This window comes from Ceratotherium simum, chromosome 5 (genome assembly GCF_057802395.1).
Source record: "Ceratotherium simum simum isolate JZ-2026a chromosome 5, ASM5780239v1, whole genome shotgun sequence".
Classification (NCBI taxonomy): domain Eukaryota; kingdom Metazoa; phylum Chordata; class Mammalia; order Perissodactyla; family Rhinocerotidae; genus Ceratotherium; species Ceratotherium simum.
In genome coordinates, this window is record NC_141904.1 from 68,139,944 (window position 1) to 68,161,953 (window position 22,010).

The 22,010-nt window shown below is 41.2% G+C and overlaps 1 protein-coding gene across 5 annotated transcripts in view; it reads right to left on the reverse strand.

The window, feature by feature from the left end:
• Positions 1-22,010, reverse strand: part of FRMD4B (FERM domain containing 4B) — a 312,466-nt gene that overhangs the window by 99,396 nt on the left and 191,060 nt on the right. For all 5 annotated transcript variants that reach the window (XM_087431321.1, XM_087431319.1, XM_087431320.1 and 2 more), the window contains 4 exons: positions 21,625-21,690; positions 19,486-19,580; positions 13,177-13,269; positions 438-522 (listed from right to left, as the gene is read on the reverse strand). In XM_087431321.1, coding sequence (XP_087287447.1) covers positions 438-522; positions 13,177-13,269; positions 19,486-19,580; positions 21,625-21,690 — 339 coding nt within the window. The remainder of the gene's footprint in view (positions 1-437; positions 523-13,176; positions 13,270-19,485; positions 19,581-21,624; positions 21,691-22,010) is intronic.

A 22,010-nucleotide genomic window follows, 5' to 3' on the forward strand; every position in this document is an offset into this window, starting at 1 on the left:
ATCACAGATAACCGAGACACTGCTTTAAAGCATGTAATTCTGAGCAGAGGCTCCGCAATAATACTGGTTTCGAATTATGGTAAATGTAAGGCGTACTCTGTTAAAAAGATTTCTGGCCTGACTTTTGTGAGGTTCCCATCACAATCTGACTGATCCGTCTTTGTGGGTCATTCTGTGTGGACGATTAGCTGCATTTAAAGCAGTGGTGATTGTATATGAGCATGATTCCTCTGCAGATGGCTGTCTTCCTCACTCAGAATTTGAGAAGAGCTGCCATTTTTTTTGTTGTTGTTTTTTTGGTGGGGTAGAAAACATCAACGGAAAAGATTATGGCCATTTTTCTTCATGTGAACATGAAAAGACAGACAACACCGTTGCTCCCTCCAACTCCAGTCCTTCTGGAATCATTCATTGAACATAACAAACAGGCACCTTACCTTGTGCACACAGGACTTTGCATTCAGGAAAAACAGCTCCACGGTGGTTTTATCCTTTAAAAACGATATGCTCTCAATGTAAAACCTGAAACACAGTACAGAGGTTTTTCCTCAGATTTCGTTCCTTCTCTCAGCATGGTTTCATTTTCTCATTTAGGTTCCCCAAAAGCAGAGAGAGAATTTTGAGGAACTAGGGCATGGTTGTGCTTTTTCTTCCCCTGAAAAGAAATCTGCAACACGTATGTATGATGTATGTGTATGTACACACACATGCAGATAAAATCTCTTACGGAAGGTTTTTGTGTGGTCAAAGGTAGGTTAAAGAGAAATCCAAAATGGAATCCAACTGCAGATACAACTGGATCTGTGTTCCTCATTCTTTGACACACATTCTGGGAGTTCATAATACCCCAGACAGCTTCAAAACAAAGCCCAGGTGAGCTCTGTGGGTTGAAAGCAGAAGTTGGCTGAGTAAGCACTATATAATTGAACCTTGAGGCCTGCTTGTGGCTCAGTGGTTTTCAGCCTTGGGCTGGGTGTGAGGGCCCCACGCCTACCTTGCCCTCCTGTACCAGGAGTTTCAATCACACCCTCCTCCTCCGCTCTCATCCTTCCAGGCCCCGGGCTTTCCCTTGGCTGGAAGCCAAACTCTCTGTAGTACTTAATCTTGGTCTTTTCTCATGCAAATCAGAGTATTCTGGGTCTCACTCCCCCACCACCTTTCTGGGCCTTTGCTGTTCAATCTGGGAGGCCACAGATTGCAGGACTCTCTCTTAGTAGAGCTCTGACAGCCCCATGTAGGGACGGGAGGGGAGTCTAACAACCTCTGTTTTCATAATCCCGTAATGATGAAGCTGGCTGGTGATGGCTGGCACTCAGGGGTGGATGAGTGAGCCAGCTGAGGCCCAGAAGTTTTTCTCAAGTGTTGGAACCTTGCTTGATGAATAATGCACGAAGAGACATAATGCCCCAAGACAGCTCACAGCTCATGTCCTGGAAGAGAACTTGCTCTCAAACTGGTGAGAGTCAAGATAAACCAGAACTAAAGTGACACAGTGAGCCTGTCCTTAGTTCTGCAAAATCATCATAGTCCTGGGGCAGTTGCTCTCCCCTCCCACTCCTCTTCAACAACGACAAAACATGTGATAAGTAGGTAAAACTGAAAAATGTCATGAAAGATGTTATCACTGAGATAGTAAAATCATTTCAAAAATTCCACCTCTAATGTTGAATCATCAAGGGAAATTCCAGAAAGAGAATAAATCCTTTATATTTTTACTTACAAGGGTTTATCTCACTTATAAGTGAAGACTGATGAGTGTTAGGTTTGTGAGAAGGGAAGGTTAAGTACTAATGTAGGGAGGGAAATGAAGAGTTGGGGGGAAAGTAGGCTTTGGAATCAGAAAGATCTAGAATATAGAGTCCCACCTCCATCATTTATTAGCTATGTGGCTTTAGGCAAATTAGTTAGCTTCTTTTCTAAAATGGGTGTCACGATTACACTTACCTCACAGGATTTTGGAAGGATTAAATGAGATAATATATGTAAACCACTCAATAAATATTAACAATTGTTAATAAAAATCTATGTTTTGGAATTTAAACCTATGTGGCCTGGGGGATGTGACTTAGGCTTTGAGTCTAAAATCCTTTGTCTAGGGGCTGGCCCTGTGGCTGAGTGGTTCAAGTTCTGTGCATTTCACTTCAGTGGCCTGGGGTTTGCGGGTTCAGACTCTGGGTGCAGACCTACTCCACTTGTCAGCCGTGCTGTGGAGGCATGCCACATACAAAATAGAGGAAGATTGGCACAGATGATAGCTTAGAGCGAATCTTCCACAAGCAAAAAACGAGGAATGTTGCCACTGGATGTTATTAGCTCAGGGCAAATCTCCTTACCAAAAAAACAAAACAAAACAAAAAAACATCCTTTGTCTGTAAAGTGGGGATAATGATGCCTTTATGGGATTTAAATGAGATATATTATACACGAAGTGCCTAGTCCAGTTCCTGGTACATGGTAGGGACTGAAGAAATTCTAACTTGTAGCTCGGTAAACTTTGCATTATGTTAAAAAGGCTTCAAGGACATGACAAGATTTGAACTATATTTGAAGGCTAGGAAAAAATGAGATTCTGTAAAATAAAAAGAAATCCAGGTGGAAAAAACACTGTAAAGAAAGTCTCTTTTGAGTAATGTGATAAACATTCATAATTTGGCTTTCACCAAGACAGAATATGTTATAATCCTGGTATTCTCCCATCAGTTTAGTTTCTCCTACCCTGGCACTGCTGGACAGACCAAGGATAGTCACCAGTGAGTAAGCTGGCCTTAAAATAAGGGCACTTAACCCAAAAGAGGGTCTTTATAAGGGGTAAGGAACGGACAAACCAATCACACATGATGTCTTAGATGGAGAGATGGAGAAACAGGTCAAGAGGGAAACAGTGGTGGCAGAGAGAGGCACTAAGCAGAAGCCATGAGGCAGAGAAAAAACGACACGAGTCAAGAGCAGGGGCTGATGGAGCGGAAGCAGAGAGCAGCGAGTCACAGCGATGGTGGACACAAAGCGAGGAGGCCCCGAGGCTGGCGGCTGCTGTGGAGCTGGGATGACCCATGTTACTAAGTCTCCTTGCATCCTGAAGGACCTTCCAGTTCAGCTAGGTGGTGGGACTGGTTTCCTGCTTTCTTTGCTTTTGCATGTATTTTTATCCCCGTCAACAAAGATAACGTGGGCGGGTTTCCAGCGGGCAGCCCGAAAGGGCAGCAGCAATGTCACAGCTAATGTTTCCTGAGCTCTTACTTTGTGTTGGGCCATGCGCTAAGTACTTTCCATGTGTTCTTTCATTTAATTCTCACAACAACCCTGTGTAAGAGACATCTATCATTACCCCCATTTCACAGATGCAGAAACTGAGTTTTAGAGATCCGCCTATATGGCAGGGCTAGGTCTTGATTTGGGTCCCTTTGACTCTGTGGACAACGCTCTTAAGCAGAACCTCCTCCTGGGCTGTCTCTTCTAGTTCACTCAACCAGCACTTAGGCAGGAAGCTAAGCCTTCAATAACTGCATGCAGCTCAACCATGTTACAAAATAGGCAGAGAAACAAGACTAGTGCAATATTCCCCAAGACGTTAACCTATAAAGAAGTACATTTGTTCTCTATTGCTTCAAAAGCAGAACCAAAAGCAGTGGACAAAAATAAGGTGATAGATTCTGGATTAACCTATGAAACACCTTTTTACAAGTTGGAGTAGTCTCGAAGGGAAAAGTTTTCCCAGAGGAAGTGACCTCCCTGCCCTACAAGAGTCCCAAATCAGATTAGTAGAACTCAGGGTCTGTTTTCTACGCCAAGATTCGGTGATTCTCTTTTCCGTTCACTTTTAATTACTTCAGTATATACGTCTAACAGAGAGAGATCATATTAAAAGCATAACCTCAATGAATTTTCACATTAAAGTCATAATAATTTCTTAATATTTAAAATCCAGTCCTCAAATTTTCCCCTGGTTTCCAAAACATTTTTTTTTTTTTAAATTCTGTGTTTGTGTTACTAAATAAAGCTGCAGTGGTCTACAGCAGGAGTTATATATGCTAAAGCCTTAATGGTCGATGGCTGCACGTAAAACGGTAGAGCACATTCCTTCCTCTCAGCTAGAACTCCCTGTCCACGGTGTGGCCATGTGACCCAAGCTACACCAGTCAGATTCCTTCACCCTGGAATATAAATAAGATTAGAATACCTAAAGATCAAAGATGGTTGGAGCCCATTGTTCTGCCAGCGGTACCCTGATGAAATTGTCCACTGGTTTCTGCTCCCTAGATCCCTGCAGAAGCCTGGATTTCTATCTTTTCTGAGGCTTGTTAGTTCAGTTTTCCTTCAATTCTGTTAGGTAGCCACAATTGGTTTCTGTTGGTTCCACTGGTAACCAAAGAATCCAAATTAATAGAGGGCTTCCCATGTGCTAGGGACAACACAAAGGACTCAACATGCATCATTGCATTTAATCTTCAGGACAACCAGATGCTGTAGATAGCAATTTATGAACCCGTTTTACAGATGAGAAAACTGAGATATAGAGATGTAAAGTCATCTTCCCCAAGCCATACAGGTAGGAAGTGGTGGAACCGTGATATGAACTAAGACCTGTCAGACTTCAAAGTTCATATTCCAAACCAATATAATATAATGCTTTCCTACAATAACAATTACAATGAATATAACATGTACGCAATGCCATGGGGCCCAAGAGGGATGCAATTAACTCAGTTTATGAATCAAGAGGGAAAAGGCTGCCAAACTGAAATTCATAGGACTGTCACAAGACACTAAGTGTCCCCTCAGACAATTGAGCTGAGTCTTAAAGAATGCATGAGTTCACCAGGTAACAAAGGTAGGAAGGGCATTCCAGGGAGAGGACATATTAGCCAGACCAATTCTCTTGCTAGTCTTTGAGGATTTAAGAAACCATATGCAGGGAGCTGGGTGGCTCTGCACCAAATCAATTTGTGGCTTGTCCAACTCTGAACAGATACCTTTGTACTACAAACTGGGTTCACCTTGTTTGTGAAGCCCAGAGCCCTAAAGATACCCTAGTTCCAGTAAACAGGTCCCTATCTTGTTTCCCACTACTTTCTGGCGACCTGCCCTGTTGCCTTCTCCCTTTCTGCCTAGGCATCCGATTACCCGCTTTCTGAATCCACGATCTCATCTCTCCCTCAAGGGGGCCATTGTAACGACTTCATATTTATGGTGTGTATGAAAAGTACATATGGTCCTTCGGGAGAATGGCTCTCCAGGCACACCTATCAACACGTACCGTGAACTGAAAAGAAAATCTAGGGCTTCTTAATGACATGAAACGGACTATCCCAGACTCATAAAGACCTTTTGTTTCAGCCCTTTTTTGGCAAAAGGATACTGTTTCCTTTCTGCATGCTTACTGTGAGTGATTTCACTAAGATTTTGAGAAGTTGAAGCCCATGCTTAAATTTTTAGCCTCAAAATGAACCCAGGCTTTTTGACTAGGCGTATATTTTGAAAACAAACCTCATACAGCCTAACAAGTATCATTTCTTGAGAAGAGGATTTGCTTGGGGTGGTTTTGTATCCACTTTTCGTGCTCCTCCCATGAGCACTTTTTTTCCCTTCTTGATGGGACAAGTGTTCGCCTAACCACTCATCAGTGATAACAGAACATCACACCTCAACAACTTGACAAAGACAGCGTGGAGGGGAGGCAGGCCTGTCAGCCAGATGACAACACAAGCGTGTCAAAAAGCAGAACACTCGGGTTGTTTGGAATGGGCTGGCCTTTACAGTCACTTACACGTAGGTGCCAATATTTTCATCTTGTGGCACATTTATTCATCACGGTCAAAGTCAACACCATGGAGTTGAGGAGACACAAGTTTGAACCATGGCTCCAATATGATGCCTCCTGGGGCCCTGGGCCAGCTGCTCGGCCTCTCTGTTCCTCTCTTGCCTCACTTGTCCCACCCACCAGAGAGATGAGAGACGTTTTAAACGTGCTCAACCCAATGGGTGGCACGTAGTTCAGCAGCCAGTAAGTGGTGGTGATTATTACTGTATTATTATTATTCCTCTACCTACTGGACTATAATAAAAGGCATTGACTTCATTGGGAACCTCTTTAAAATTTTAACTATAAAAACAAGAATAAAAATTCCAGGTATCTTATCTAAGCTCCTTCTCTCAAGGAAGCAAAATGCTACAAAAGTGTCCACTTTGACACCGAATGGGAAAATACTGTGAAACGAATGTTCTTTTGACAAGTTACAACTTTTTCTCCTCAACTGAGCATATTTCTTTGTTTTCCAGGGCCTTGCTATGTCTGAGTTATATCTTCAAAGAAGGAGAATTGGGCAAGAGCTGCCAATTATTTCTCATTCTGAACAATAATGAGTTGGTGACTGGCATCCAGTGAGGGCTAAATCAAAACGCCTCATTCTGGGTTTCATTCAGTTACTGTGGGTAATTTTAGGCACTCACTGCAGCCACCGGCCTAAGTAGTTTCTATCAGATCTTAATCCATATTCTGAGCAGGGAGATCTCTGTTTATGGCTTGTAATGACCCTACAACGTCATAGTCTCAGTTTATAATGCACGCTGAAGACAGCAGTGTAATTTCAGTGTATTTCACTTTCTCCAAGGACATCACTTTTTCCAAGCTATTATGCACTGCTCGTGGGAGTCCCATATGTTTCCTTTCATCTCTGGGAGGGGTGCAGTCTTGGAGAATTCCCCAAGGGAAGCACTATTTGCTTCTACAATGTGTTCTCCTGCCAGGAAACTCTTTCTCACTTCCGAATTTCCAGGCGTCACCAGGAGAACCAGAGACGCCCCTCCAGGTAAGCCTGTAGAAACCTGCCCTGTTGTTCCTCTCCCACAGTGTGACTCTTTCCGAGTTCTCCAGGGAAGGGCTGGAGGCCCAGGAGGGGAAGGGCCTTGCTGTGACCTGTCCGAATGGGGAGGGAGACTTCTGCCCTAGGCAGAAGTGTCAGGGTCACGTGGTGAATTACATGCTTCACTTGGTGAAGTACTTGCTTCTCACCTCAAAACAGCAAAACGGCCTGTCCCGTCCTCCACGAGGAAAGCAGGGATACATACTGGGAGAAGGAGGCAGGAGGGGAGGCAGCAGAGGTAAGCTGAATAGGGAGCTGATGGCTGGGCATGGTGAATGATAAAGACAAACGATGAGATCCGCCACGTAGCGCGAAAGTGAATAGGTCAGACCTAAGCCAGACAGTCCCTAACCTTCCAGATTCAAAGGCCATATATCACATTATGGAATTTTTTACCCACTGAACATGTGATTGAGGTGTCTCTGTTATTTATATCATAACAATAGTTAGCATTTATTGAGAGTCTCCATTACACGCTAACATGTATAATCCTCCAACAACCCCTTGTACTACCACCAGCTCCAGCTCCACCTCATAGGTAAGGAAACAGGCCCAGAGAGGGTGCCAAGAGCCACACAGCCAATAATGGAAGAGTTGGGATTTGAACGCAACAATGATGCTAATGCACTGGTTCTCAACGGGTGGGTGGGGTGCATTTGGCAATGTTGAAGACATTTTCTGATTGTCTTGACCTGGCGGGTGTTACTAGTGCCTAGTGAGTGGAGGCCACTGCTAAACTTCTACAGCACAGCATAGCTCCCCAGAACAAAGAATTACCTGGCCCAAACTGTCAATAGTGCCGCTACTGAGAAACCCTGCACTAAGGCCAAGCTTTTAACTTCTGCACCCTACAGCTTTTTTCACCCTTCATAATACTAATTCTTGCCTCTGCCCTTTTGATGTCACCCTGAGGACAGATTACAGAGAAGAGAGAGCAGATTCCCATAAACGATGTCTGATATTTGATCAAGGAGCACACTGAGAAATAATCCTGTAACAAACTGGAATCACGATTGAGCAGTTTTGAAGCATTCTGTGTCTTTCTAGAACTCTCATATGAACTAGGATGTTGGATCCTCAAAGATGGAGGCCGCTAACCAACTGTCTGGAAGTTCAGAATGGGTTGGGCCACTTTGGAGGTCACGGTTGATATTAAGGCAACTGACAGCCGCATTCCTCAGGTTCTGAAATACTGCACATTCAGATGGGAGTGTGGTGGGTGGGCAAAGGGCTATGGCTGACTCCCACATCCCCCTCAAATAGCCTCCATGGAGCCTACAGTAGGAGGAATCAGTTATTTCTCTGGGCTTTTTAATCACATTCCTCCGTGAAGAGATAAATTTTCCTGTCCTCTCCTTATTGTAAATCACCTACTCTTTGATAGCTTTAAAACAACTCCTGGCTATCCAGTCACAAACAGTTTAACTCTTCTGCCCTTTATCACTCCTTACACTTGCATAAAAAAAAAGTTGCTCAAGTAATACATTCACTGTAGGAAAAAAATATATAGACAAGCAAAAAGAAATGAAAATCATTCCCACAGTCATTCTACCCAGAGATTAACTATAGTTAACATTTTCAACTTTTCTCTATCTATATAAATATTTTACAGAAATGTGATCATATAGCACATATTGTTTCGTGGTCTGCTTCTTTTCCCTAGAATATTTTGGGAGCATCTTTCCACATCAGTAAATCTCTTTCTTCATCACAGCTTTACCTGTTGTGTTGTATTCCATATATTTGGCTCTCTTAAAAAAAAAAAATCTGGGGGCCAGCCCTGTGGCCGACTGGTTAAAGTTACATGTGCTCTGCTTCGGGGGCCCAGGTTCACGGGTTGGATCCTGGGTGCGGACCTACTCTACTCATCAGCCATGCTGTGGCAGTGCCCCACATACAAAATAGAGGAAATTTAGCACAGATGTTAGCTCAGGGCTAATCTTCCTCAGCAAAAAAAAAAAAAAAAAAAATCTGGTGGAATGATGGGACACATGGGTTGTAGTCATGATGCTTCCTTTAGTTAAACTCTTTCTAAAGGCCCAATGTTCCAAACCAGGCCAGGGAGTGCTGAAAAAGCATTCAGCAGTCTTTCCAAGGCTCCGTGTTTGCAGCAACTTTGACAGAAAGGTAGCAGCTTCCCCCCACATTTCCTACAAGAACCCCCCACGAACGCAGTGAGTTCTCAGCCCCGATTGTCACAGACAATGCTTAGGGGTACCTCTGAGTGGGCACTTACAGTCCTAGGGCATAGCAAAGGTGCCTTGGAAAGAGGAGGAGGAAAAGAAGGGATGAGGAGAGAGAAGACTACAAAGAAAAAAAAAATAGCAAGAGGTATTCAGAAGAATAAGGGGGGTGAAAGACACTGAGATCCTGGCTTTGTGTGGAGCTGGGTGGTACCAGCCTGAGCCACCTCTGCTTATCCTCCCCTGAGAGAATGGGAGCTTTTCCAGTGAGGTCAGGCCAAGTCTCTGTTCTCCGATTTAAATGCTTGCTTGCTCACTATCAAGCTTTTCAAATGCTCACATCTGGGCTGCATTACCAAAGAGGCCCATGTGTTTGCTGAAGATAATTTACAGCAGCAGATAAGAACCCCCGGCCTGGAACAGTCCCCCAGCGACCTGGGGGAGTTTGGACTCACATGGATATAGAGAATTGGTTAAATGAATTATGGTGCATAAATAAATTATGGGTCACCTATACACACGTGAGTCACATACATAGTACATATCATCCAGGTTTTATACCTGAAGAAAAGACAAAGGTTTATTTTTGAAGTTCATAAAGGGAAAACTAAGTGCCTTCACCTTAAATGTTTTCTTTCCTCCATGCAGGGGCAGCCTGTGTTTCTGAGCTGCTCCCTGCATTCTGGGGGAGAGTAACCAGGAGAAAGTCTTACCCCCCAAATCCATAGGACCCTAATGCTTAGCTCAGGAATCAATGAGACAATACATGTCAAATATGTAGCCCAGTGCCTGCTACAGGGTTAATGCTACATTTCAAAAGATAGGAAACTTCTTGAGATCAAAACTATATGGTATTTTTCTTCTTCAAAAACACTACAATTAAAAAAACTGATAGTTTCTTATATTTTTATAACACTTTGCAAAATCATTTTGTATCCCCTGATCTCCTTAATTCTCACATCCAACTTGCCCAAGACCACATTCACCATCTCCAGTGCACTGTATCAGAATCTGGGCCAGGAATGAGGGTGAGCCGGGGGACTTGGGGGCTGGAGGACATGGCTAGATAGTTTGAAAAATTTCCTTGGGTGATTCAGATATGCCCCCTCTCCCTTGGAGAAGCCCTGAAATGCAGTGCACTTTTTCATCTAATCTCTTTTATTCAGGTGATCACTGTCCACTGTAACAATGTCATAACTTACCAGACCTATCTTCATTGTTGGCGTTTGGATATTTATAATGGTTTGCGCTAAGAATAAGAGTGATGCACCTCCTTGTAACGTGCTACCACTGTAGGGAATCTCTTCTCATTGTATATTAACTGCTCAGTGACCGCGCACCTCGGTGTCCATGACTGAGGGGCTCCACGTGCCATGTTCCAGTGCGTGAGCCATACATGCTGATGGGAGAGACAATGACCTCGATACCAAAAGAGGTCCTCCGTATTTCCAGAGGCTTCTGTAGTGACCAAATATCCAAACAGAATCAAATGCTGTCTTTGGTTCTATTCTTCAGTGACCAAAATTGCAGTCAACACAGGCAACCTAGAGGGTTGATGGTGGCGTCTTTTGGGATGTATCACCAACAGTCCTGTTTTCGTAAAAGAGGAGGCTATCTTCCGAGAGGTAACAGATTTCACTGTATGGGTGTGTGTGTGTGTGTGTGTGTGTGTGTGTGACAACCCCATTTGCAAGACCCCCAAAGAACTATATTCCACTCAGTGACCTCCGTCAGTTCACTTAACTCTCTGCTGGGTGCTTTTGCTTTATCATTTCTTTAATTAAACTGGAGTGACAACAAGTACTTAATTGGAATAATAACAAAGACTATTATGAACTCACTATACTGTTGGGAGGAAAAAAATTAAGTGAATAATTAAAAACTTGATAAGAGTTTTAAACATGCAAGTAGTTAAGGGAAAGTAAGGCCGAGTGATTACGGGACCCTCTCAAGATAGTCGTCTAAGTTAGTGCTGAAACTCGTGAACAAGCAGCAGGCTATTCCGGCATCTCAGGAACCTGCTTGGAAAAGATAGGGCGGCCTTATGAATGCCTGCACAGACGGGAAGACAGAGTTCTCTCCCCTGGTAGTTTGAGACCAAAAATAGACCCGATATTAGTATCAAAGAACCAGTACACAAATCTAGCTACTAAATAAATGGTACTTCTTAAATTCTCCAAAGACATATGCTTTTGCTAAGTAGTTACGCTACATAAACACTACATGTGCACAAAGATGGAAGTTCAAGGATGGTAACTGCAGACTAAATTTTATTGTGAATAATTGGAAACAGCCTAAATGCTTAATAAGAGACTGGATAACTAAATTCTGGAAGCTGAAAGAAATCAAGTAGATTTTTATATACCCAAGGAAAGCTCTGCAAGTGAAAAAAAAGTAAGTGACCAAACAACTTATCATCCTTATTTTTCTCTCCGAAAGGCAGTGAATTGGGGGTAGAGGTGAGAGAAGAAGGTTGGTGGAGGGTAATTTTTATTTTTCACTCTATTCTTTCATATAGTTTGAAATGTTTACAGTGATAATATAATTCTTTGTGATTTATGTTGAGCTATTTTTTCTACATAATATGAGATTAAAATTTCTCTATTTTCTGACCCCTGCTTAATTACTAATATGCATTTTTTTCCTATTGCTTGCTAGTTCATGTTTGTCTTTTTCTCCATTTCCATGGACACAAGCACTCATGTCACAGTTTTTCCAGGAAACTCGTTTCTATGTTTTTCTGTAGGATTTCTGTGCACTTTTCCACACCAGCTATGCTCCTGGACAAATCACCATTACGCTACCTCCTGCCTGGGTTTTAAAAATATGATTTCTGGTAGTATGAAAGAAATTCTAAACCAGATTTCAGGGCAAAATGCAAAAAACAAATTGGGGGTTGTCAACAACCTTAGTTTATTTACTGAGTAAGGAACAGCTACCATCCACAATCACCATCCAGTCATATAAAAAAAGATTCTTAAAAAATAAAAATGTAGGACATGTTATTACCACACTTTGGATTTCATGATGTATACTGAAGTAAAAAAAAAAAAAAAGTGTGAAAATCAACATGATTTTTCCAGGTAATCATAGTACAAAAACCCCAAAAAAGAAAAATAAGAAGCTTCCACTATCATGTCATAATACAAAGCATATTTCAACATCCAAAAAATAACAGAAGCTCAGAATACCATAGGAACATTCTTTAGGTTGATCTAGCTTTATGAAAACATATTTAGATTTATGGGAAATCTACTACCTTAGCTTATTTTATCATATTTGGCTTCAGACCAGGAAAATACAATTTATCATGAAACTTATCATCAAATTCAGGATAGCGGGGAGAGGAGCTAGTGCATAGGCAGGGGCTTTCAGCAAAGTTGGTAATGTTTTATTTCTTAAGCTAGGTATGGGGAACACCGGTGATACTTTTCATAACTTTTTATTTATCTTAGAGTCTGAATAATTAATGCAAAAAATATTTCCATCATGGGCTGGCTTTAAGAAATCACTGATTCAGTTGAATGCATCCAATTCAGGAGGAAATGACTGACGACCTTACGTATGGTTAAGCAACCTGCCCAAGCAGAGCTCAGAGAACAAGTCAAGGACTTCTTGCATTATTCTCAGCAGTCTCTCTGCATGCAAGCAGAATTCAGATTTCTGTACCGTTAAGATAATTCTTTCCGTGAGCATTTGTTTGCATTTTATCTTCTATTCAAATTAAGGCATGAAATTATATAAAATTCAATTATTTTCAGTCTCTAGAAAACATTATTCCTACATAAAATGTAATAGTAAATGTTTGCCATGTTTCAAATTACAAAAATCCTAAAAGTATGTTGAGTCAGAAACATGCTTATGTATTAAAATATATTACCTATGTTTTTCAGCTTTAAATTGATCCAAGGGGCTTTGAGGAATAAAGGAAAGTGATTCTATCCTTCATCTTCAAAGAAAAACAGTTCTACACAGTATCTATGGTAACTTGGTCCCCAGACTAAAACAGTAGAGAATCTCTTTCACATAGTAGTTGTGATAGGTCGCTTTTTTTCATTCTCTATCTCTGATCACCAGAAATGTTAAAAAAATAGAGAGAGGTGGGGATGCTGGATGTGTCTATGGATACATACCTTACAGCGAAGTGCAAATTGGTTGGGCCTTGTTTCTTGGGCAAATCATGGTCAAGAACTCGGTGATCTAACTGTAGCCAGTTCTGCTGACCTCTGTGAGAGCAAAGAAAAGCAAAAGGATTAAACAGAAAATCAGAGAAAAGTTCGATAATACACAGGGTTGGCAAAGCCACAGAGAAACAGTTACATTGATGGTAGGTGTATGACCTGTCGCAACCAGTAATGAGGCCAATTTAGCAACTTCTATCAAAATTATAAAAGCACCTGCCTCTGAACCAGCATTTCCATTTCCAGGAGTTTATCAAGATAAACTTGCACATGTGAAAAATGGCCTATGTATAAAGGCATTCACTGTAGCACTGTTCGTAATACCAAAAAGGCTCAAAACAAACTAAATGTCCAACAGGGTATCGTTTAAAAAAATGAATTTAAACTGAGCAATGAAATATAATGCAGCCATACAAAAGATTGAGAGCATCTTTAAAAACTTACTTTGAACAATTTCCAAGAAATGATGTTAAATGGAAAAGCAAGATGCATAATGGTGAATACAGTATATATATTTTTTAACTTAAAAATAGATACACATATATGTATATCTATTATATATTATATTATATAATGCATATATTTATATATATAACCTCTGAGAGGATAAACAAGAAACTGATAACACTGATTGCCTTTGGAGGTAAAAAACTAGGCAACATTAATTAATTTTTAAATTCTTATTAAAAATGATATCTGAAATATTTTAGCCAAGAAGGGGAAAACTTCTGGTTTAATGAAATTAGACACAGATAACAATACTGCAGATTTTTTAAAATTACGGGGTTGAATACTCTCTGGATGCCGTTTCTGTATATATATTATGAACTTACTACACAGTCATGCACTGCTTAACGATGGAGATACATTCTGAGAAATGCGTCATTAGGCGATTTTGTCATTGTGCGAACATCATAGAGTGTACTCACACAAACCTAGATGGTATAGCCTACTACACACCTAGACTATGTGGTACCGATCTTATGGGACCACCCTGTATATATAGTCTGTCCTTGCCCAAAATGTCGCTATGCAGTGCATGACTGTATTTAAGCACATATGTATGTATTTATTTACTCAAGAGCCTTACCAAGTTTGTTCATGGGTATAAACAGTTCTCCCTAAATTTTGACCTATGAGGGATTGGAAGGACTGATGGCACAGGCTTGGGATTGTTTACATGACTTTTCCAAGGTTGTCCAACCAGTTGATCTGTTTTAGACTGTAAATTCCCAGAGGGCGTAGACTCCATTTTGCTTGCTTACTGAAAACTTAAAGACATGCTGATAGTGGTGGGGTATCAAATTATAACAAAACTTGTAACGGCCCAGAAGACATATTCCAACCCATTTTGGTCTTTGAGTAAATAATTTTAAAAGGATTCAGAAAAGTCTAAGCTGTATTCATTATAAGTAGATAGGAAAAGTGGGCAAAAAAGGTGGGGAAATAATAATAGTAATAATGATAATAATATCTACTCTTTATTGAACAACTCCTTGGTGCCAACCAAGCTGGAACTTTTTATATATTAATGTTATATTTTACAATAAGGTTGCAAGGAAAGTGGCAGAGCTGGTATTTGAATCCAGGAGACTAGAGGGCTGAATCAGCTTTTATCATAACTGTTGGCTTGATCTCTGTTACTTATTAGTCTTAACACTGGAAAAAGTGTCTTTTTCTGTAATCATAAGATGAGGCTTCTGATAACTGCCCCTCGCTTTCCTTGGAGGAATATTATAAAGATGAATAAGGTGATATAAGTGACTTAAGGATAGGTTGTTAGAACTACTGCTTTTGTGTGTAAAAAAAAATATAAAGATAGGGGACTGGAAGCTAAGGGATTCTTACACTGTATTTCATCAAGTTTAGAATGGCAGATTCAAAGACACGCCAATTTCAGAGATGTTCAAATGTGTTTCTTAAAATACATAAAATATGGCATAGTATCAGGTCTCAAAAGTTTTCTTACAAAAAATGAGACTAATTTGGAATTGTCCTTTTTGCTTTTACGTAGGAAAGGTGTGGCATCATTAAAAGAGCATAATGTATATTCATATGAACTTACATGGAATGACGTCCAAGAATGAATAAAGCAAGTTGTATAATAACATATACAGCATAAATCAATTATACTAACCACAGAAGCACACTCAAAACACTATTATGCATGGATGAAAATTCTTAAATATGGTTCTAGAGAGATACAGAGCAAATTGCTAGAATTAGAGTGGTGAGGTAATTAAAAGGGACTGACCTCATTATGAGATTAAATGTTTTTATAAGAAGATATTCACGTATTGTAATATAAAATAATGTTTTTAAAGGATAAATCAGAAATTAGATTTTAAAAATCCATCCATAATCTCAACAACAGGATAAAGTCAGAAGAACAAAAACGTGAAAATTACCCATAACTCTACCAGTGAGATATAATTAAGGCCAGCATGTTGTTTTATAGTCTTTGAGGCTAAAACGAGATCAAAGAGCACTTATTGCTTATAATCTGATTTTCTCAAGTTTTTCCATCAGCAAATATAATAAATCTAATCACCAGCTCAAAAAGACCGTCGAATCTACACATTCACCTCTACCAAGCTGTGCAGGTAAACCTTAAAGTAAGTTTCCTTTTTGGCTAGAACTGTATCACTCACAAGGTCTACCATCTCAGGCCCATCGGAAGGGGCAGTGATCAAAAGGCCCAATTGTGTTGTAAAACCTATTTATTTCTTCATAAACAGAGCTTATTCAGCAAAACCTTTCAAAACAAGGGAATTAAAAACCCCGAAACGGGTTCAAGGAGATGGGAACCATTATGGGGAACAGAAGGGCCGCTGCCTCAGGAGGGCAGCGACTGCCCTCTAGGGGTGAAAGACTCACCCTGCACACAGGACACCAGAAGGTACTGATGAGGATAATCTTGGGAACTCGACCTCCCTTCCCTCTAATACGGCCATGAATTTGTTTTTGTTGGTCATCATCACTACTTCTATTATGTAACCTCACAATTCTATTTTTCCATTTCTCTTCTTGGCCTGTGGAGTAGGGTATAGACAGTAGCCAGTTTCACTGACAAAATGTCCTGCTCAATTTTGCCTTCCTCTATTTAGAGAAGTTCACCAAAGGCAAACGGCTGATGTGGCATCTAGGCTGGAAAATGCAATTCAGACAGCATCCTGGGAGGGATCCGAGTCAGTGGTTTTATGGGGGGCGGGGGACAGGGAATGCTGAAAGAAAATACTTTCCAAAAATATTTACCAAAGAAAAAGAACTAGGCTTGTGACCAAGACATTCCAAGGAGACACCCTTAGACAGAAGCAATTTTCCAGACCTGTTCCCCAGAAAGGTGGAAATGGCCAATTCCCACTCCCCCACCACCAAAAGCCCAGCTCATACTTCTTCTGAAAATAAACACAGCTACAGCCAGAAGACACCTTCCAAACTGGTCATAACTCAAAAATAGACTCTGCTGTCACTTGCAGGGGAGTACACAGAGGACACTTTGGAGCCAGGCTTCTTGGAAAGACTGCGACCATTGACCACTGTCGCCAAAGGAGATAACCGGAGGAGACGCCTGAGTGAGACATTCTTCCCCTAGTAGAGGATTTAGAAAGACATCCCTGGGCAGACGAGGGGGAAGGTGGCCCAAGTCATTAAAGGAAGTCATTCATATTATTCCTTTTCTTTCTGAAGAGAAGGTCTCACAGTCTGAGTGCCTGATTTATGCACTGTCTGGTTATGCTCACCTGAGCTTGGTGCTTTCCCAGAAGCCTTCCATGTGGCCAAGACCCTCTTTTCCATGTGGCCAGCCCACCATGAACCGTATAGTCTGGGGAACTTGTGATACCACAGTCATAAATCACGTCACTCTGCTGCAAAACATCCTTCAGTGGCCGAGGGGTGCCTCCCCCATCTACGTGACTCCTAGGGCTCACCTATGATCTTGTCCCTCTTATATCTTACTCCACGATCAGGCTGGTCTCCTCACCATTGGGCAAATGTACCATGTTCATTACACGTACATACTGGCAACAAAATGAGTCTACCCAAAGTCTACCTGCCCCTCAGGCCCAACTGTAGTTATCCTCCTGTGTGAATTCCACCCGTCCTTCAGCCTCCTTCTGAACAATATCTTACTGCCAATACTAACAATAGCATGACAGTCCCCTTTTATCGTGTGCCAGTGCTATGGGCTCTGCATACCTTACCTGACTTAATAGTACATAATAGTGCCCTATTATATGTACCTTAGGTAGTACTTATTATACGGGTACTATTATTATGCCCAGTGTACAGATGAGATAACTGGAAGGTCAGAGACGTTAAGTACACTGGCCTAAGATCCCACAGCTACCAAGATTCTATGATGTCTAAGCCCTGCCTCCTTCTCAATCCTTCTCTTCTATCACTTTCCCTCTTACTCTCTCTATTCTATCCAACTGCCTTCTTTTTTCTTTCTAAAAAATAAAAAATAAAATCCCACCTCAGGGCTTTTGCACTGGCTTTTGTCTGGAATGCCTCCCCAGACTTTTGGAGAACAGGTTCTTGGTTTTTATTATATGTCACCTCCTAGAAGCCTTCCTAGCGCATCCTATCTAAAACTGCCCCCAGCTTTTCTGGATCATGTTCTTCAAAGCACTTAATCATTTCTGGTATTTTCTCATTTATCTGTTTGTTTACTTGTTCTGCTAGGCCACACCACTGCAATATAAGCTCCATGAGAGCAAGAACCTCGTCTGTGTTGTGCACAGCTGAATCCCCGGGACCTAGAACAACGACTGGCATTTAGTGGGAACTCAAGAAATATCTGTTGAATGAATAAATTGCTCCAATATTCATGATTTTAGCCTCTACTCTATGTGACCTCTCCCTAAATTACAGTGTTTATGTACTTATGGTTTATACCATATAACTTAGCCATTATGCATTTATGGTTTTATGTCTTATACTGTTTGCTCTTATTTCATTCACACTCAGATGCAACCTATGTACGTGTGTTTGACCACTGATTCACATGAACTAGTCCTGTCTTTCCAACGAGAGCACATGGTCAACGGGCACCTGCATTTCCTATTTTATCCAGCCGAGGACGGAGCATACAGGGTCTCAAAGCGTTGCTCAGTCAAAGACAATTTTGTGATTCAGAGTGAGGTGGGTGATGTTTTTTCTGTTTTGTTGCATCCTATTCAGAAAACATCCTGAGTCTGGAACCCAAGTTTTCAGGTTTATCTACGTCTCCTGACAACTTGGTTGCCTGGCTTTGGCCCAGCCCAAGTCCAGAGCCCGTGGGCATTCCCAGGAGGTCTTAGGCTTGTGGCTCCCCCAGGCTGGAAACAACCAGAAGCCACAAGGTGTAAAAAATAAATTAACTCGTTCTTGAGATTATTTTCTGCCTGGTTAAACTAAAGAACTGAAAAAACAGTTAAATTGGGAGAGTTACGGAAAGAATGCTGGGTGGTTGGCCAATATATTTTGTGTCTGGGGAACACATTTCCTTGAATTTTAATATTTGAAGAGCTCTTTGGAAATTATCCCCAGAAAGGAAAAGAATTCCTCTGATACTGTATCAGGCTGCATATAACGTAGGCAAATTGGGCTGCCATCACACACACACACACACACACACACACACACACACACACACGAAAGAACTGGTAAGACCAAACACATTTGCTTACATGGAATTTTAAATGCTTATGATTTTATTGTTATATACCTACCTCATTTCAGAGAACATTTAAATTGCTGACAAATATATACACTATCCAAGCTAGCATAAAAAATGAAAATAAAAGAAAAAAAAGATAGTAAGGAGGTAACATAAAATAGACCTGAGTGGAAGTGAAAATGTTCATTCCATATTAAACTAAATATATATTTTTCAGGTGGGCCACAAATTTGCCTTTAAACTTTCTTGCCACCAACACCAAAACAGTAATTCAGTTTCAAGATATGAGTGAATGACAATCTAATAGTTCTATCACAGACACATAAGCTAAATAAGCAAGCACAACTTCCTTCAAAGAATAATAAGCTCATTACAACAAATTTCTAAAACCCTTAGCACAATATTTTGATTTCTTAAAATGGTCACTATTCCTTTTTTTCTCACTTTGCAACTGTCCTAGGAGAAAAATCTTGTATTAAAAAAAAATCTTTAAGCAGGACATATTCTAATTCTTGGAGCATTTTACCCCTTTTCTGCTAATTGTGAATGACAGTAAGTAGGTAGTCCAGATCGAAGGTAAAGAAGTGAAAACTTACGTGTCATCTGTAAAGGTTATTCCAAAGTACTCCTTTTCCTTCAGATTGAAATGTGAAGCCACGAGGTCCAGCAACTCTCTTGATAAAAGTTTGGGCTGTCAAGGTAAAAATCTGATTAGAAACAATTGGTGGCCTTTCTCTCTTATTGCTACCACCTTCCTCTGCCTGAAATAGTTTAAAGCAGCTTTTGTTTTTTCAAATACCTGCCCCCTTTTACTGCTTAGGTTAAGCTACTATAGACCATTCTTGAAGAGATTGGGAAGGGGAAGAAATGGGAATAGGAACATCAATGAGATCATTTTCACAGATTTCTAATTCAGTCCAGTACCTTATTTTTTTCCTCTAAGGTAATACTGTGCTTACTAATGTGTTGGTGGTTTGGAAACACACTCTTTTATATGTAGTATGGTACTAGCGACCAAGACAAAGAATATTGAACATCTCACTGCCTGGATTGTAGGAATAATGTTGCTTGGTGGGAGCCAGATGAAGAGGCCCAAGACCCAAGGCTGTAGCACCACAGACAGAACTACTACTACTACGACTACTACGACGACGACGACTACTACTACTACTACTACTACTACTAGTTACCATTTATTGTGCTGAACTCCTTATATCCATTATCTCATTTCATCCTTACAATGAGCCTATGAGGTAGGGGTTCTTATTTCCATTTTATAGATGAGCCAACTGAGGCCAAGAGAAGTTAAGCACCTTGCTTGCTGTTACAGTTAGTAAGGGCAGTTCCATCTGATTCCAAAGGCTAAGCTTTTCCTTTCTCTCTAGGGTTGGAGAGCTGTACCCATGGTACACATCTCCTCACCAGTACTTACTGAGCACCTGGGTAGAGGAAGGATCTAATCTATGAGCTATTGAGAAGCACTGGACCTGGTGGCAAGAAGCATGGTTTGGAATCAGCCAGAAAGTTCAGAGTGATAGCGGCTGCTGGATTTGCAGGGACTGGAGAAGGAAAGGGGGATTTGCAGGATGGCATTCTAGATGGATTCTTTTTGAACTTTGAGCCAAACAGTTTAGGGTTCATTCTGGTGGTTTGAGGGTTGGATGTTTGCTGTTGGGGAAGAGAGAATGGTCATGATTTAAAAAAAAAGAAGGAGGAGGAAAGAAAGAGGCAGAAATCTAGACTAAAAGGTCTACTCTGGTGTGTTGAATGTACTATTTTCATTCTAATTGAAGCTTATGCCTAGTGGGCTAGGAACAAGCCTCAGAAAGGAGAAAAATTTAGGTTTGGTCAAAAGAGAGAATTCTAGCCATAGCTGTAGGTGTGGCTGTCAGTGGGGACCTCCCAATTTTGTGTGTGTGTGTGTGTGTGTGTGAGGAAGATTAGCCCTGAGCTAACATATGTTGCCAATCCTCCTCTTTTTACTGAGGAAGATTGACCCTGGGCTAACATCTGTGCCCATCTTCCTCTACTTTATGAGATGCCGCCACAGCATGGCTTGACAAGCGGTGCGTGGGTCCACACCTGGGATCCGAACCTGCAAACCCCGGAGCATGCGAACTTAACCGCTACGCCACCGGGCTGGCCCCGGGACTTCGCAATTTTTTAAGTCTTGGTGCAGAGTGTTGGATGAATAAAGAGAGAAGCATCAATAATTAAAATATCATCGCCCACATAGTCCCATATATTTTATAAAGACATTTCATTCACATGTATAATCAAGCTTGATTTTAACCATAATTCTGTGAGGCAGACTGGACAATCTCGATCCCAGTTCACAGTTGATGAAACTGGGTATTTAACTTGGACACTGTCATGTAGCAGGAAAGTGGCAGGATGCAGATTTGCAGATCACAATAACCCTTTCAGGGAAGCATCATAGTTCCCAATTTACCAACAAGAGGTTCAGAAAAGTAAAGTGACTTGCCGAGGATCACACAGCTACTCAGCATCAAAGCTGAGATTCGAACCCAAGTGTCTCTGAATCCATGTCACCAGGCTATAATTACGCATACATACAGATGAGGTTTTCTGACTTTGAAGCTGCCTTTTTCCCCTCAACAATCCCGACTCACTGGCTTTGAGGCACAGACAAGCGAGCAGCCTGAACACAGAGCCTGACCGTGAGGCTCTCAGAGGGAGCCAGGATGGGCTGTCCCTGAGTGGGCAACACCTACCTGAACCAGCAGCTCCAGTCTCCTGTCATCTAGGAGGTGCACCTGGCAGTGCCTGCCTTCTGTCATCTGCGAGGACAAGACAGCAAGAGTGGTGTCAGGGCCCAGGCTGGCAAGCAAACCCCGGAACTCAATTTATCATTTATTTCACATGTGATGTGTGCCGCCTAAAAGTGGCTTCAGTTGAGTTAATCAACACACTTGGTCATAAACAGATTTATTAGATGGCATTAGCTCTTGGATTTAAAAGAAGGAAAGAATGAAAAGCAAAGACAACTCAATATATTGAAAAAATAATGCCTATACAGCACACCGAGTTCAAACAACACACACAAGATTATACTATGAAAAGCAGATTTCCTTCCCAGAGGAAACTACTATATTTTCCC